General features: G+C 38.8%; 1 protein-coding gene across 3 annotated transcripts in view; it reads left to right on the top strand.

Moving 5' to 3' along the window:
- The first annotated feature begins 15,773 nt into the window (after positions 1-15,773).
- Positions 15,774-18,567, top strand: part of ano1a (anoctamin 1, calcium activated chloride channel a) — a 51,441-nt gene continuing 48,647 nt past the window's right edge. The window contains exon 1 of one of the 3 annotated variants that reach the window (XM_044144863.1): positions 15,774-15,877. Coding sequence is in view for 2 of the 3 variants with exons in the window: in XM_044144849.1 (XP_044000784.1) it covers positions 18,384-18,444 (61 nt within the window). In the remaining variant the exon portion in view is untranslated. Of the gene's footprint in view, positions 15,878-17,929; positions 18,445-18,567 lie in introns of those variants that run through there. The other 2 variants (XM_044144849.1, XM_044144856.1) reach the window with 2 other exon arrangements.

Raw genomic sequence — 18,567 nt, 5'->3', positions numbered from 1 at the left:
CACACACACACACACACCTAGGGAGAATTTAGAGAGCCCAATTAACCTGACAGTCATGTTTTTGGACTGTGGGAGGAAGCCGAAGAACCCGGAGAGAACCCACCACGCACAGGGAGAACATGCAAACTCCATGCAGAAGGACCCCGGGCCGGGAATCGAACCCAGGACCTTCTTGCTGCAAGGCAACAGCTCTACCAACTGTGCCGTAAACTATACCATTGCGTCTTAAAGACTTTCACCCCGTTGCATTAACATCTATCATCATGAAGTGCTTCGAGAGTGTGATTAAGGACCACAACATCTCTATACTGCCTCTGTCATTTGACCATTCAAGTTTGCATACAAATCTAACTGCTCGACTGAAAGTGCCAGAGAAAAGAAACACCCATGTACGGATGCTGTTTTCGGACCCACGATTTGGTATGCAAAGTGGTCCCCCTGGGCTTCAACACTCCACTGTGCAACTGGCTGCTGGACTTCCTCACCGACAGAACTGAGTCTGTCCATGTGGGTAATAACACCTTCAGTGCCATTTTTTTGAACACTGGCTCCCCTCAGGGCTGTGTCTTGAGCCCCTAACCCCAGGGCAGCCAGTTTTTGACAGAAGCAAGGCTGCCATGCACCAGCACCATCAACCCATCTGACCACCACCAGCTTTAAATTGTTTTAATAACCTATTTTACACTTAACCCTTCAGTTATGTTAGTTTCTGAGGTAATAATACATTTAATACAGCAATAATGTTCCTGGATCAATTGACAAGCTGATTAAAATCAATGCAAATGAGTCATGTGGAGAGTAGTTTTATGTTTCTCCCCACATAGCAAATTCAAAAGTGTTAAATGTTGTGGTGTTAGTAGACTGTATGCAAAAGCAGAGTTAATTTTAGCAGAATCACATTCTATTTGTGTAACTCTGGGGTGTATATCATTATCCAGTGTTAAAACAAAGTGTCTCCTTATCAAATCTAGAGGTGTTAAAATGAAACCAGTAACTCTTGACTTCTTAACTCTGAACTCATACAGAGGCTGTAACACTAAAGGAGTTCATTCACTGACTCTGCCCCCAAATCACAGGGTCCCACTGAAGGAAGGAGCCAAGTCATTTCAGGACAATTTACTTTCCACACGTCTGAGTTATTCACTGTGCTCAGAAAGTTTTTTTTTTCTGAGATGGTTTATAACTATTATTTTGAGTTGAGATCAAGCTGTATGATAGACATCATGTTTGCCATACTGCTCGGTGTTAGCATATTTACCTTAGCATGCCGAATGTTTGCGGATTATAAGTGTTGAAAAAAAAAAATGTTTTCATGTTGAAAGCATTATTCCTGATGTTGTGTTATGCTACATTTTGCAGCATGTTTTAGTCCTTTTATTGCCTTTTCTATATATTAGTACCAGTATAGTTGAGGATGAATCACCAGTCAATCAATCAATCAAATCAATTAAATTTTATTTGTATAGCACATTTCAGAGGCAAGGCATTTCAAAGTGCTTTACATCAAGTCAAACACAGAAACACAATGCAACATAGAATCAATAATCAAAACACGACAATGAGTCAAGCTCCATCAGTAAATTTGTAATTGATTACATTTCAAATACAATCCTAAACAGGTTGGTTTTTAGTTGAGTTTGCAACCATAAAAGGTTTACTGGTTACACTCCTACTGTGTTATATGGAACAAAACACCTATTGCTATTTTTATTCCCACTCACGCTCACAATCATACAGTTTAAAATGATATAAACAGACTTTCAAAGGGCTTCCAGCACCAGGCTCTGTACACCTCTTCACAGAATTTCGAGCAGGGACTCCACCGTCACTCACAGATTTTTGTGCAATTCTATGGTACCTATTAGTGTCTAGAACAGGGGTGGGCAATCCTGGTCCTCGAGGGCCAGTCCCCTGCAACTTTTAGATGTGTCTCTACTTCAATACACCTGAGCTAAAAAATGAGGTCATTAGCAGGACTCTGGAGAACCTGACTGCACTTGGGAGGTGATTCAGCTGTTGGATTCAGGTGTGTTGGATCAGGGAGACATCTAAGAGTTGCAGGACACTGACCCTCCAGGACCATGATTACCCACTGCTGGTCTACAATTTACAGGGTCTGTGTTATGCGCAATGACCCTCAACCATTCGCTTCCAACAAGAGGCTCCGTACACCTCTTTCTTTTGCTCTGGGACTCCGCCGTCCCTCACGGATTTTTGTGCAATTGCAGCATAGAATCAACAATCAAAACATGACATTAAGTCAAGTTTGATCTTTAAATTTGTCATTGACTATGTTTCAAATACAATCCTAAACAGGTGAGTTTTTAGTTGAGATTTAAAGGAAGTCAGTGTTTCAGCTGTTTTACAATTTTCTGGAAGTTTGTTCCAAATTTTTGGTGCATAGATGCTGAGTGCTGCTTCTCCTCATTTGGCTCTGGTTCTGGGGATGCAGAGCAGACCAGAACCGGAAGACCTGAGAGGTCTGGAAGGTTGATACAACAGCAGCAGATCTTTAATGTATTGTGGTGCTAAACCATTCAGTGATTTATAAACTAACAACAGTATTTTGAAGTCTATTCTTTGAGCTACAGGGAGCCAGTGGAGGGACTTTAAAACTGGTGTTATGTGTTCTATCTTCCTGGTTTTAGTTAGAACGTGAGCAGCAGCATTCTGGATCAGCTGCAGCTGTTTGATTGATTTGTTGGACAGACCTGTGAAGACGCTGTTGCAGTAATCATATGACTGAAGATAAGCGCATGGTTGAGTTTCTCTAGATCTGGTTGAGACATTAGTCCTTTAATCCTGGAAATGTTCTTCAGGTGATAGAAGGCCGACTTTGTAACTGCCTTTATGTGGCTCTGGATGTTCAGGTCAGAGTCCATCACTACACCCAGGTTTCGGGCCTGATCACTGGTTTTTAATTGTAACAACTGAAGCTGTTTGCTGACTCTAGATTGTTCCTCTTTAGGTCCAAAAATAATAATTCAGTTTTGTTCCTGTTCAGCTGGAGGAAGTTTTGGCACATCCACACATTTATCTGTTCTAAGCATCTGTTCAGTGATTGGATGGGTTCGGTCATCAGCATCAACTTCCCCATGGATTCTTCGAAGATTCAAGCTCCAAAAATGATTATGTACATAAGTGTTAATATCTCTGAAACGTCACATTTCTGTAATTGAGGCTTGTTGTTAGAGTTGTAGTAAAAATGTATTCCTTTGTTCCATTTTTCATTGTTATGTTTTTTGTTTGTTATGATCCAGAGATTAACACTGGCTGGAGACTGAAGTCCAGTGCAGTAGAGGAGCACGGTGATGTCACGGCCAAACTTCACCAACAGCCCAACAACCCGAAGACAATCTGTGTTAGTGAGTGTACATCTCTTGGAGCAGTGCAGAGAGTCTCTTATCAACACAAACATAAACTGGGTAAGAAGTGATGGATCTGTAGTAGTGATGGGTAAATGAGGCGTTATAGCAAAACTATATTGATACTGTGTCGATACTGTGTCACTGAATACTGACACCTGCTGGACATTAAAAATCCCTACAGGCAATGTAGTTGATGGACTGATTTGATGACCAAGTCTATACAATAAGACTTAAGTCATTTTTCAGCAAGTCATGTGATCGATACAGGAACTGTTTTGAAATGACACTGATGCGCTAAACTGTCTTTATAAGGAAGCAAATCTGTCAACGGGATGCATTTGCCAAAAGAATTATTGATCTTTTATGGTGCATCGTCAATTATGAAGCCTCAAGACAAACGAAAGGTTTTGTAGTTTGGGACCATTTTGATCTTACATCAGAAAATAAGTTATTGGTTATCACTTCGTTGTTGTTTCATCCGGTTCTTTTCAGTTTCTACTTGATCTATTTGAATCCAAATTCAGCTGAAATTGACTCTTAGTTTACTTTCATACTATGTTCTGCAGGGTAAGTGTTGCATAATTTGATAGAACTGTCTTATTTAAATAAATCCACCTCTTCAATGCTGAGACATTATAGGGGCAGGCAACGGAATGAAGTCCCAGATACACCTAGGATAAACTCAGGTATACAGCCATTCTACAAATTACTCAGTTGCTTTTTAGAAATTATTTTATATAAATGTGTTGTCTAGTTAATTTTTTCTACAGCGGAAGATGTTGTGTCAAAAAAGCGTAACAGACTAAATTTCAAAATGTTGGAAAATGTATTGGGTTTTCTTTAATTTGTGAAATAACCCCCAGTCCACAAGCATCCCCATTCCAAACACGTTCACTTAACCCTTCACTTTATGCTACATGTTCTCATTATTTATTGACTGTATCTAAGAATAGCAAATATATTTTGAATTTAACTGAAGGTATAACATAATACAATAAAATACAATGACTTAAATCCTATTGTATAGATAGACTATGTCATTCTGTCAACTACTTTGCCTGTAGGGATTTTTAATGTCCAGTAGGTGTCAGTATTCAGTGACATTATCGACACAGTATCAACACAGTTTTTCTATGGATCAAAACGCTTCATGATGCCTCATTTACCCATCACTATGGATCTTAATATCAGCTTGGTCTGTTATGTACTGTAACATCTGGCAATCTGCCTGTTAAAAGAACATTTACTCATATTACATGAAATGCTTGCTTTACTTTCTCCACCTTGTACTTTGAACAATTTCAAGCATATTGTATTGAAGAAAAATGTATTAAACATACTGCATTTTGTATTGCACAGCTAATATGTCAGACCTTTTGATAAGTAATATGTGAATGAAACATGCATATTATTCCACGTTGTAATATGTATTTTAATTATGGTGCATGTTTTGAAATAAATGCATTTGAGAAAATCTTTGCCTCTTTATTAAATGTTTATTTTCCAAAGAATTTTTACAAGTTCAAAACAATAAAATACCTATTTATTATTAATTACAAATAACTCTTATGAAGTAAAAAAAAAAAAAAACTCTGTGAGAGTTAATATTAAGATCTAACATTGAATTAGTCTTAATAAGTGTTAAATGATTAACTCCAGCAAATTTGATATTTGACACTTAATTAGAGTTAAGGTATCAACTCTCCAAAAAGAGTTAAATTAACACCTTCTGATGTGGACCTCTATAGACACTTTAAAAGTGTTGAAATCAAATCTGACAGAGTTAATTTGGACCTGCTGGATTCTGTCACTCAGTGTTGGTGGAGTTTGCCCACGGGAACAGAAAATGTTCCCATCAAAAGTTGTATGAACACCTGCTTTCTCAGAGTTTTCTGGTGAAGTAAAGAGAATAGTGAGAAAGTGGGCTTGTGTGTGCACATGTTCATGTATATGTATAGTGTGTGTGGTGAAATATGGTTCATAGCTGCAAGGAAACATATAGAATTGGAAATTTTTAAAATCTTTTTTACCCTTCAACTTGACTGCCAGGTAGACGCAGGGGGAGTTCCAAATGTGTAAAATGAATAAATGTTCAGTTTATATATAATGTGTACCTATTAAGACAAATAGAAAGTTTCATCCAAAAACAAAAATACTTCTAACAATTAAAAAAACAACAACTTTAAAACAGGTCAATTTGACCCACAAATTACAGGAAGGTTGATTGAAAAATTTATATAGACGGAGACAATTCAGCTTTTCCACTGCAGTTTCACATATCAGGTCTGAAGAACACTTTTGAAGTGAGTTGAAGACAAGGGTGAATGATAGCTCAGAAGCAGATGATCAACAGAAATTGAAAAAAGAGATGTTGTACCAGAAGATTGCAATTGTCTTAGCAAATGTGGAAAAAATAGTAGGGTTATTGTTGCTCCAGTGATTCTACAGGAAACATGTATTTTACATCCAATGTGCATAAAACTAATGGTTTTTTTAACAAAACAAACCCTACAGCAGAACAATTTATTCAGTCATAAAAATCTTAAAAGCTGCTAGACAGCAACGTAGAGGAAAATAGGAACAGTGAAGTTTTAGAAGGTGCCCTTGTGCGCGGCTTCTAATGTGGAATCTATAAGTCTCCACTTGATGGCAGTGTTCAGTTTCAGTCATCAAGATGCACAAGAAGACATTCCAACACCCATACTGTTAAAACCCGATAGTCAGGTTTCTTCCTCCGTTTTGAATAAACAAGTCTGTTCTGACATGGTAGTAGTTTTCCACTTGGCAGAGTTTGCTATCAAAGCCAGCTGTCCCTTGCATGTTACATGTAGAAAATAACTGAGTGAAACTCGACACTGCAACGATGACGTAAGTACTCTCCTCAACTGAGATACGGGTGAGACTTTTGAATGTGTGATGAAAACAGAGTCGGTTTCAAAACCTCAAATGCATCAGGGAAACGATTTTACTATTTTGTTGTCTAGCTAAAGCTAATTTATCAAAAGGTAAATATTATAGTATCATCTACAAAACAATGTTTCTTCAACATTTGTCATGTTGGCATGTATTAAATTATATTTAATAGTTCTTGAGGAAAAATCCCTCATTGTCATTACCTGGAGAAATCATTAGATTTAGTTATGCATGTAACAGGCTTTAATGCTGAAAATGATCAAATATTATAAGTCATACAAATGGATCAGATACAAAGTGACATTCAGCGTCTAGTGCTGGGCTCCACTTTGCTCATCTTAAGAGTGACACCAAGTGGAGTAAAGATTATAAATGAGTTCTGCTCTGGTCTCCTCATTCTGCTCCCTCTCTCAGAGATTTTGGCCTGCTTAATCAGTTTTTATTATGTGTAACATAGAAGACTTGAAGCCAGTCTTAAATGTTTGGTTATGCAAGTGTGCATATGACCAGATAAAAGAGACATAGGAAAGACAGGATCAAATATCCATAACAACATTCTCAGATCTGACTGTTAAAATATGACAGACTTCTAGAGACACGTTGGTTTTGATGAGGTGATTTCTCCCACCAACTCCTGAACCTTTTCTGACAATGAAAAGACAATTCTTCTTCCTGTGTGTTCTGGCTGAGGTAAAATAAGTTCATGTTTACAGACAGTAATTTAAAGAGCCATTTGAGCTCACCTAACTGAGCTGCCTAAAACTGACTGTCTGCTCCTGACTCTTCCCTCTAGCAACTTGTCTTTAAAAGTTTTTTGACTTGTTATTGAAAGCCTTTTGGTAGAGGTCTTTTAAACTTAGTTTGTGAATCCAGTTTTGCTGGTTAGGACCTTTCAGTCTGAAGTTTACCTACGTATTCTGCCTTGGCTTAAGTCTCTTGTCTCTTTTAAAGTTAAAATTATTGTTTCTGTTTAAGAATATATCACCTATTGAAAGATAAATAATGGTATTTCTCAATAATTATTCAATAACATTTTGAGGTTTTTTACAGTCAGTACTTTTCATGAAGTACTGACAGCATGTCGGTACTTCATAAATTGCCACTCAAGCAGCATTATTATGTAATTTGAGATTTATATTTAGTTTTATTGGGATTTTTTAAATTGTTGATTACTCTGTTAATGTATGTAAGTTCTGCCAGATCTCTTTATTGTTTACTTTTGAATTGTTAATATCAATAAAAAAGGTTGCTTTTGCCTTTATTAACTCTTTATTTTGCAACATGACAAACAGATGTTAGTCATGAGTGTTGTTTTAAGGACATTGTCTTTTTGATTCATAAGTAACCTTACCTTCTTACCTTGGAGCATGTAGGTCAAATACCAGTTTTTTGATGCTTTTTTTTACTAATTTCAAGTTGTAGTTCTTAAGACAACATAAAGAACAGTATAGGTTTAGTACAGTTATAAGAGCGACACTTTGTTAGCTTTATGCCGGAGTGTTTGTGACAGCAAGCTTCCATCTTGAACTCTGAGGTTTCATGAAGATTTTAAACCAGGTGACAACACTACCTAACAGGAGAGTGAGACAGAAAACTTTTCTGACATTGCTGGTTTTAAAAGCAGATGAAAATGGTAAGACTCATTAATTAAATACTTTGATAAAAAATAAGAAATATTTCTATTTCAATACAATTCAACTCTGATATAGCAAGTAAAAAATACTAATATGTCATCAGTTCTTAATAAAGTTAAACAGCTTTTTATGGCTGAATGTTAACATGTTTATAAAATCAATCAAGTTCTATCTCATCTATTAAGTCAGTGTTCATCTGTCTGCATAAGGCTGTGAGAAAATGCCCCGAATCATACTCCTAGCTGTGGAGGGGTCCAAGCTAACAGGCTTTTTTAATTTAAGCCTTGTTATGACAGGAAGTGTGTGTGGGTGTGGGTGTGTGCGTGGGTGTGCGTGTGCGTGCGTGTGTGCGTGCACGTCCGTGAGAGAGAGGAAAGCAGAGATACAGAAAGAGGGGGAGTGATACGGGGAGTTTGGGGAGTGTGGGGACAACAGGAAACGGGTCCTTTGGTGCATGGGAAACAGAGTTATTTTGTGCAAGGGACATCATTTAACAGTGATCCTGTTCAAACTGATGATAAGTATAGAAAATGTGTGCTAAAATTAATATTTTTAATAGAAATTAGTAAATTAGTACCACATCTCTAGGCCAATAATTCCTGGAGACATGTAGTCCTACCCTGTAGATGTAGGTGGATATAAGCAACAGTTGGATGGATTATTGACTATGAAATTTAACAGCCTAGAAATATGACAAAAGTTATGAATAGAATAAGCAGAGTATGTAAACCTATCTATTAATAATGATCTCATCTTTTGTATGTGTTTAATTCATTTTGATATTTGCTAATGGGAGATAGTTTCTTTACTCGAATGAAGAATCATTGCTCAGGAGATGAGTGGTAAAAATAAGAAGTTTATTTACAATGTATTGTGTTGTGCAACAACAACTTTGGATATGAATAACTATTATTATTTGCCAAAGGCAATTACAGAAACATCAGTGATTTGCATCACAACGTTCAAGTCAGGGCACCACTTGATTATCATAAAATAAAAGCCAAATAGTCCAGTCTTGGTTATTGTTTTTGAATGCCTGTCCAAGAAGGTCTTAAAATGATAGATGAAGGCATAAGACCAGCTCTGACGTTTCAGAACAATAAAGGACCACGTGTGTGGAACAAGCACAAATCATTTTTCTAAAATGTACAAGAGTTCATTAACAAAAGAATTCAACTTTCCAGTTAAAATATTTCAATCAACAAACTCACTAAGCTTGTAAAACTCAGCTAAACTAAGTCAAACTATGAAAAAATAATAAAAAATGTAAAAAACTACCACAATGTTAAACAGTAAAATATTCACATAGAGTAATACAGAGTATTATAAATAAGAGTAGAAAAACACATTTATTTTAAAGCAATCTGGAAATTATCTAAATTATTTTTCAACAAATTCAAATTTGGTTACACCACAATATGCAATGTAAAATGTATAACACTGACTATACCACAGCCCCGAGGAGCATTTTTGCACCCAAGCAGTTTGATAGACAAAAATCTTGCAAAACACAACAAAACACTCTGAAATAGACAATCTCAAACATACTGAAATTGTGTGACATAAGCTGACTTATCTGCACAGACAATTAAGGATGACTCTTAATTGAGTCATTCTTGAGTACCAGAATGAGAGGAGCATAGCGGTGTGGTCAGAAGGGCGTATTGATCTAAATATTGAAACTATCAATACCAAGATGAGTATTGGTATTAGATTAATACAAGATTGCTACTTTTGTTTAGTTTTTTCCTATGTATACACCAAATTACTCAAATTTCTACAGAATTCATGCAACTATAAATGCAGGAATTAAAATTCCGAATACCATTTTCAATTTGAGAGAAATATTTCAGACCTTCATAATGCTTGCACTCAGAACATTGCTTTCTTTACAGTACAGTCTGCTTATTTCTTTCCGAACTGCCAATTTTTACAAACATATAAAAGCAGTTCACCCTTAAGAACAATCTAAGCTGCAAAGGAGGAGATCAAAAATGTATTTTCCACTGTGACAGCAATTCATTTCCACAGCATCGAATGAGAGCTTTTCACAACATGATCTGCCAACAGAGATGGCTAAAGGGTGGAGTCACTGGTCACTTCTCAAGAGAAACAGTCTTAAAATAATTTAACCCACTGTTTGTAAAAACTAGCAACAGAAACTAAATGTCTTAAGTTTTTAAGGACAATGACTGACTTCAATATTGCATCCATGTCCTCCATTGTTCTGTTGTATTTGTGTCATGTACAGATCATCTGATGCTACTTTCTGAAAGACATCACTCTGGTCTCAGTGGGGAACATCCCACAAGTGATAATTTGAAGAATCACTGTGTGGGTCATAAAGCATAATGGTAACTATTACTGAAGAGGTCCTCATAACGATTTATAAACATGAAACTCCCAACTCATATCAGAACATCAGGTGTCACATTATTGGGACATATTGGCTCATTCTCACATCCTTTTACTGCGAGATTAAGCTTGATGACTGAGAAACTGTCATAGACAATTTTTATTTCTGAGACAGCCGATCCATCCTTCTGTTCTCCACAAAGTCATCACCACAAAGACTGGAAGGCAGACGGACAGCTGTGGGACTGATAACAGATTCAATGATGTACGGACCAATGGATCGTAGAGCAAGTTTCATGGAGATATACTTTAAGGGAGCCAAGCCTTTTGTCCAGGTGAGTACTGGGTGCTGGGGTGCATTTAGAGTCTGTGAAATGGCTCCTTTGTTCAGCTGTTTGTAGGATGCAGAAACACTATTGCTTGCAGTGACATAAGTGATGATGGACCAAGATCATTGAAATGTCTTTGTCATCTGCTGTGAAGAGAAAAGGTCGGTAACCAATTCTACAGAATTCATGCAACTACAAATGCAGGAATTAAAATTCCTGCAGACTAGTGGCTACAGCGAGTTGTGGGTGTATTGAAGGAACTTGCTCCAGTCTGAGGGGTTTGTGGATGTGAGACATCTAAGGGTAGATTTGAGTTCTTGGTTTATATGTTCTGCTGACCGTTGGACTCGGGGTGGTAACCTGAGAGAGACTTTGGCATTGAGGGCAAAGCAAAATTGTTTCCATACCTGAAAATGAACTGGGAGTCAAGGTCAGACAGAACTTCAACAGGAATGCCATGGAGACGGAAAACATACTTTACAAGGAGTTGGGTGGTCTAAAAGGCTGACAGAAGTTTTGTGAGGGGAATAAGTAGGGAAGTAAGTTCTGTTTGGTGGGCCATTCACAAAGATTCTTGTTATCACTCTAAAGTTCTTCTGCACACTGGCTTTACTTGCAATGCTGCTGGCTGACTTAGATCAATGTTTAGAGATTAGTTTGAAAAAAGTTTTCTCTTCAGACATTTCTTAGACAATAGTGAGATCTTTTTTCTTTCTTTATCAAGCTTGTTTGATAGACCTTATTATAACAGTAAATTATTTATTTCTTATACAGAAACTACCTGAGGAAGTCTTCAATCTTCCTCAGGTAGGATACACTAAAGTAATACCACCAATTTTATTTGAGTGTATCAACAGTTTATCAACAACAATCGTTTATCTAGAGAATTTACAGCCCTTTAATGTCAGGTCTTATTGGATGAGCAATAAAACTCAATTTATAATGATCAAATGCTCAAGAATAAAAAGATATATACATATATAAAAAAAGTTGTTTGAAGAAAACATATGTGGAGATGTTCAAAAAGCCTGGAAAACATAAAATGTTCTGTGAACTATTTGGAAATGAAATTCAAAGAAATTTTGTACTGTGTGGAAATCACAATGTGAAAATTTCAAACATGATCCAGTTGTCAAAAATACTCACTGGACACTATTTTGGATACTGAAAAACCTTTCTGGAGTTGTAGTATTCTTGTAATAAAGATAAAAAAAATATCACCATTTCATTGTCACATAGATCATGCTTCCTTTGTGAAAGCATCTACTTTGGATTCAGTTGTGTAATTCATTATGAAACAGTTGTTTTTTATTGTTGCAGTGTTAACATAAATCTTGTCCGTGCAACAAGCTTTTTTTAGTGTAAACAATGATATGTTCCAAGCAAATGTGTACTCAGCAGCTCTGTCTCTGCAAAATCTAGAGAAACTTGTCCGTCCATGTATATATCTTTAGTCGCATTGATTACTGCAACAGTGATAAAAAATAATAATAACAATAATCCTCCAGCTGCAGCTGATCCAGAACGCTGCTGCTGATGTCCTCACTAAAAGCAGGAAGATAGAGCACATTACCCAGTTCTAAAGTCCTTCCACTGACTTCCTGTAGCTCAAAAAATAGACTTTAAATACTGTTCATAATTCAATGAACACCAAAATACATTAAGGATCTGCTGGAGTTGTATCAAACTTCCAGACCTCTGAGGTCTTCTGGTTCTGGTCTGCTCTGCATTCCAAGAATCAGAAACAAATATGGAGAAGCAGCTTTCAGCTTCTATGCTCCTCAAATCTGGAACAAACTTCACGAAAACTGCATAGCAGCTGAAACCCTGAATTCCTTTAAATCAAGGATAAAAACCCAGCTGTTTGGAGTTGATTTTTGACCATAATTAATGGAACATTGACCAATATATATTTGCATTTGAATGCACTTGACAAAATGTAATGTTTACTGGTTTTCTCAATTGTTGATTGTGTGGAGTCTTTTAAGACTTTGTATTTTTGTGTTTTTATGATGTAAAGCACATTCAATTACCTTGTTTATGGTGACAAATAAGCTGTACAATTAAATTTAAAAGCAAATCTTTTACAAGTGAAAACAGGTTTTAAAAATGTGCAGCAATAAAGTTTAAAAATAAATCAGCATAAGAGAACTATCGAGTACTTGAAGCTGATCCTTTTGAATCGGTGGATCATGATCAAACTCTATCGCAGGTTAAAGTGGAAAAGGTGATTATTAGAACAAGAAAATTCCACAAATTCCTGTAATATTAACTGTTCAACAAAAACAACACTAAAAGGTTTTATGACAATGTTGTTCACTACACTGCCTGCAGGCTAACATAAATGCTGCTAAAGCCTGCTGGGTTGACTGTCCTTTGGATAATCAGAATAACTTCCACAGACAGACAAAGTTGAAAGTCCTTATCAGATTTATACTGAGGCAGGAACAACATTACATAACATTGCATTAATGAGGTGCATTTCATTTTTTGTGTCCTATTTTTTTCTACTTGTCCTTTTGTTTTTTCAGAATTTTTGTTTTCATACGGTTTTTGTAGGCAGACCAAATCTAACACGTTACAAGATCAGTGGGTTTCTTTTCATTATAGTTTAGTGAAAAATTCCTTCTTTCCTGATATGCAGAATGAGTATTAAGGTGTGGTCTCTGTAAATCTACACCTAAGGCTATGAAAGTCTAGATGTTGCTGAGAAACACATTGTTTCCTGAGTTGTTTATGCAAATATACCTTTGTCTTCCCTGCTCTTACTTTTAATTGCAAATCTGGAAAGGATTTCATTCAATCATTCACTAGCATTTAGTTTTGCCACATAGTAAAGCCAAATTAGGACTTAGCTTTTGAAAACAGCACAATTTAAACCCTGCAGAGCATGAGATGGCAAACAGCCAACAGGCTCTAAAGCAGGTGTTTACACAGAACCTCCACTAATGGTGTAAGTCAGGTTTGCTTTCTTTCTGAAATGCAGTCTGTCTGTGATGGATTGACCAATGCCGCTCTGGTATCCATGTGTGTGTTTGCTCAGACAGACATGTATTTGGAGACGCCTGTTCACACAGTTAACCTCCTTCTTACAGTCTTTCTCTGGTCCTTACATGTAAAATTCCACAGTCATTTGACACCCACTCACAGGCAGCCAGTGGCCTCTAAGTATTGGTAGACATAATGGCAGCTCATGGCTCCAGACGGGAGCTTTCAAGGCAAATTGTCAGGAAAGCTGAACATTTCCTATGTAAACTCACAGAGACTGAGAAAGGTGAGGTCATGGAGTCATAGGGTGAATTCACGCCAGCCATATTTAGTCTACTTTAACTGAACTCTAATTGTTTGCCTAGAAAGTCCGGTTTGTTGGTGGAGATGTGAATGCGCAATAGAACTCGGTCTTAGTTCGGTAGAAGTGAACTGTGGCGGATTTCGAATGCCAATGCAAATGCCTAGTAGACCAGAGACCACTCCAAAAGCAGGAAATGGGCTACAACATAGGGGATTCTGGGTAAATACAACCAAAACAAACGTGAGAGTCTAGTGGTAGCTGGAGAAATGCCAAAGACAAAAGTTAAATCCACAAATTCCACAAATGAATGTCAATAAATGCCAATACTCTATCAATAAAGAATAAATTTAATTCAATATTACAACCGCTACAATCTGACACCGTTTCATTTCTGTTTACGTTTAATCAAGAAGAAAATTGTGCCCTTTTTAAAGTAAATTCCTTCATTTGTTCTTGGTGCAGCACCACCACAGGTGAGAGTGGGAACAGATTGTTAAAGGGTTTGGTTGGTTTGGTTTAATGCAGAGTGAAAGAGAACCACAGCAGCTGAACATGTTCCAACTTTAGACCCCAAACCAATTGAGTGTACCAGACCAGATGTGATAAAATCCCCAGGCCCTCTGCAACGATGGATGGATTAATGGATATGAAATGAATGGATGAAACAAATATACAAATGTTGTATATTTGTTTTAAGGGAGTGGGAGATCGACAGGCGGATTGGTGCAGTGTCTGCCATCAAGCGGGCGTTGTACCGGTCCGTCGTGGTGAAGCGAGAGCTGAGCCAAAAAGCGAAGCTCTCGATTTACCGGTCGTTCTACATTCCCACCCTCATCTATGGTCATGAGCTTTGGGTCATGACCGAAAGAACGAGATCACGGATAGAAGCGGCCGAAATGGGTTTTCTTCGTAGGGTGTCTGGGTTCTCCCTTAGAGATAGGGTGAGAAGCTCAGTCATCCGGGAGGGACTCAGAGTAGAGCCACTGCTCCTTCACGTCGAGAGGGGCCAGTTGAGGTGGTTCGGGCATATGGTCAGGATGCCTCCTGGACGCCTCCCTGGTGAGGTGTTCCGGGCACGTCTCACCGGGAGGAGGCCCCGGGGAAGACCCAGGACACGCTGGAGGGACTATGTCTGTCGGCTGGCCTGGGAACGCCTTGGGATTCCTCCGGAGGAGCTGGAAGAAGTGGCTGGGGAGAGGGAAGTCTGGGCCTCCCTTCTGAAGCTGCTACCCCCACGACCCGACCCCGGATAAGAGGAAGAAGATGGATGGATGGCTGTTCATCATTGTCTTATTTAAATCAAAATTTATGATTTAAAACCTGATTTTAGTTACATCTAAATGGAAGGGAATGTAAAAATGCTGTTGCTTGAAAAATATTTTTTTCCTCCTGACCTTTACTTGCTGAAGCTGTTCTGACAAAACCACAAAGTATGCTCTGAAATTCTTTGTCCCACTGAATGCCTCCAATGGTGCTTTTTCAAACTGGAAAATTACCCAGCAGTCTACTACAAGTCCACACATGTTGTCTTGGGAATGTTGGATTGTTGCAATACGGCTGTGTTGTATTTACCAGGTAGTTTGGTGGGAGGCATGTGTCTGTTTCTCAGATCATGTTTCTCAGATAATTCCCGTTTCCCAAAAGGAAAACAATAACTGCTGCCAGACCAATAATCCTTTATGAGCTGGTTTGGGTTTATAAAAGGATTTTTCTTGTCTTCCGGTCATCCAGCAGCCCCGCCCTGTAGCCCATGTTCTAACATGATCACCTGACCTAACCCCCCTAATGACCTGACACTAACCTGGGCAGGTGAGTGGGCGGAGTCTATCCTGCGGATACCATAAGTGCTTCGTCTTCCACCTTGTCTGTGAAGAGGAGGTGAGAGGAGGAGTCCTGCACAGGTGAGAGGAGGAGTCCTGCACAGGTGAGAGGAGGAGTCCTGCATTCACGTTCAGGAAAGAGCTTCAGCGCACCTGAAGACTGAAAGTAAATATCTGGAGCTTCTTCTCTTCTCTTCTCTTGTCTTCTCTTCTCTTTTCTTCTCTTCTCTTCTTTTTTCTTTTCTTCTCTTCTCTCTATCTCTTTTATCTTCTTATTTTGTTTTAGATAATCGTGCCAGCTGGCCACACTCTTTACTTTAACCTGCTCATTAATTATTTATTTGGATTGTCTGTGCTGCGCACTGATTGCGTCGCGCATGCCGCTATCACCTTATAATTGAAGCGACTGTACATGCTGGTGGCTTTGTGGGACCCGGTCACTGAGCTGAGCAGGTGTTGGAGCTTTGGAGCCACCATCGTCCGAGCGCTCTGAGCGCCGGTGGGCGGCCCCTGCTGGCGCACCACAGCTACAGCTCAAGCTGCCTTTATGTGCAATAGGAAACCAGGCTTACGACCAGTCTTCAGTAGATTGTCTCTCCTCTCACAGTTCGCTTGTGCGTCTTGTTTCCTTTTTATGTGACTGTATAAGGTTTTTAGGAAAGAACGTTCTGTCTATCAAAGAGAGAGAGAAAATCCAAACCAGCCCTCTGTTAAACTATGATTAATGGTAAATTTGAATAATAGAATATGATAAGCAGGGATTCCGTGGGGAAAGCAATAATTTTGATAGCAGCTCAGAAATTCTTCCTTCAACTCTCTTCACTTCATAGAGTGATATCTGGTCTGAATCAGTGAGAAGATTCTACAATACAGGACATGATGTCCATCGATTTCCTGTCCCCATGTAATCCTGTCCCAGAGTTGGGGTATTTTAACCAGCAGGGGGTTGGTTGCTGCTTAGTTTGTATAGTCAGACCAGTTGCAGGCAACTGTGGCTCAAAAAGGAAGCGATACTACTGGAATTATAAAATTGAGGGTTGATTCCGGCTTCCTTCCAACACATCAATATGTTGCAACCCCAGATTGCCTCTGATCTGAGTGGCAGTGTGTGAATGTGACTGATGAAAAGAGTTTCAGTTGATCAGTATGACTATGAAAGATACATCTGACCTTTAAATGTTTTTCTGTATTGTAAGGTTAGATTTAATGTCTGTATAAGCTGATGAAGAGCATCTGATTCTGCTTTGCATGCACACGGCTTGCTTCAGCCCTGGAGGAAGAGCCAGTCCTTCAACATTCTGCAATTATTCCTTAGAGGAATTTGAAGTTTACATTTAAACTCAATTGCTTAGAAAATGTCTTCAGCCTGAAAGGAATCCACGACTTCTAATTATTCAACTTCCATTGAATAATTGTAAGTTGAATAATTACAATTACAGCCAATTGGCTGTAGCCCAGATGTGTATTGTCTTTTTTTACTGAAGCTCTGTTTGACGGAGCTCCCAATAAAGCAGGAGACAGAAAAGAAGAGCAGGCTTTTCTGGGGAAGATGTTCTGAACTTTATGCTAGCTCTGAGGTGATTCTGTCATTATTTTTGTGCATTTCAGTTTGTGGAGGTTGATGGTGTGACTGGTTTCTGCTGCTGCCAGCATCAGGGGTTCACTAAGGGTTTTATCAGCATCCCAGTCCAAAAAACTATCATGGCATGTTGAGTCAATATATTAAACTACTTCCTGGATCTTGTGTTTGATCACAGTGCTGCTCAGGTTTCTCATTGACCAGGAGGAGAGGAAACAGTCACAGATTCACACCAAATGCTGTGAAAAAGTTTGGATCTGTGTTGGCTGACCAGGATATAAAGTGATCTTTGGAATGAACATATTTTAAGAGTTTTGAAATTATGTTTCGTTGTGATCCAATGCTAGATTAATAAAGCAAATCTGACAGAATTTTAATTAAATATATAATGTTTAATCCTAATTGATTTAGTGATGGAGAGTTATTTATCGCTCAATGAAAGAGGTCCTTTATGCTGCCGTCTGCTCTCTGCTTCTTTATTTGACATGAATTTATTTTAAAATGAATAACTCAGGATATGAAGAGTGACATCCCCCGCTCTTGGGAGACATTAGCTGACGTGTGAACAGTTTCACATGAACTGGGACGTTTGCAGCCTCACAGTTCCGTCGTTCCTCATTTCTCCCTTGGGAATTGAATGCAACACGTTTTAAGAACGTTTCGGCACGATTTTCGCGGCGCTTCCCAGCGCAGTGTCAGTGCGCAGCAAATGTCGATTTAAAGAACAGCGTCCTTCCATGCGGTTAGGAGGCGTGTTAGCCCGGAATGCCCGCATCCTGACAGATAATGCCATCGGGGCGCGTTTTCCTGAGCCGCGCATCATTCCCACTGACCGTCTCCTGGAGATATGCAGCCTGCTGTGTTTAGATGCTGCCTCTCTGTCATTAATTGGAGCTTGTGGTAAAATCAAGCAGCAACTGGTTCCTCGGTTGTCTCCGTTCCGAGCTCCCGAAGAGATGGGAAGCTTTCCGTGCAGCCTCTCCACGCTGCAGCGCTGACTGTGCTGGCTGTGAGGAGTGGATGCTGCTGCTGAGAGCCGGGGCTCCACTGATCTGCTGGGGAATCTGCTCTCCAGCAAGTCCTCCTAATCCCAATGGAGCAGCAAGAGGAACAGGTTGGGGGCTTGTCCCACCATGGCAGTAGCCAGGAACTCGGTAAGATGATACCCTTCATTTATTGAGAGAGAGAGAAAAAACGATCCGGTGCATATTTCTAAACTTAAAGTCCATTTATCTGATTCTAGATAAAGCTTAAGCTTTTTGCATCAGAGCAGCAAG

This window comes from Gambusia affinis, linkage group LG02 (genome assembly GCF_019740435.1).
Source record: "Gambusia affinis linkage group LG02, SWU_Gaff_1.0, whole genome shotgun sequence".
NCBI classification, from domain to species: Eukaryota; Metazoa; Chordata; class Actinopteri; order Cyprinodontiformes; family Poeciliidae; genus Gambusia; species Gambusia affinis.
The sequence above is the reverse complement of the archived record's forward strand: the minus strand, read 5'-3'. Positions and strand labels throughout refer to the sequence as shown.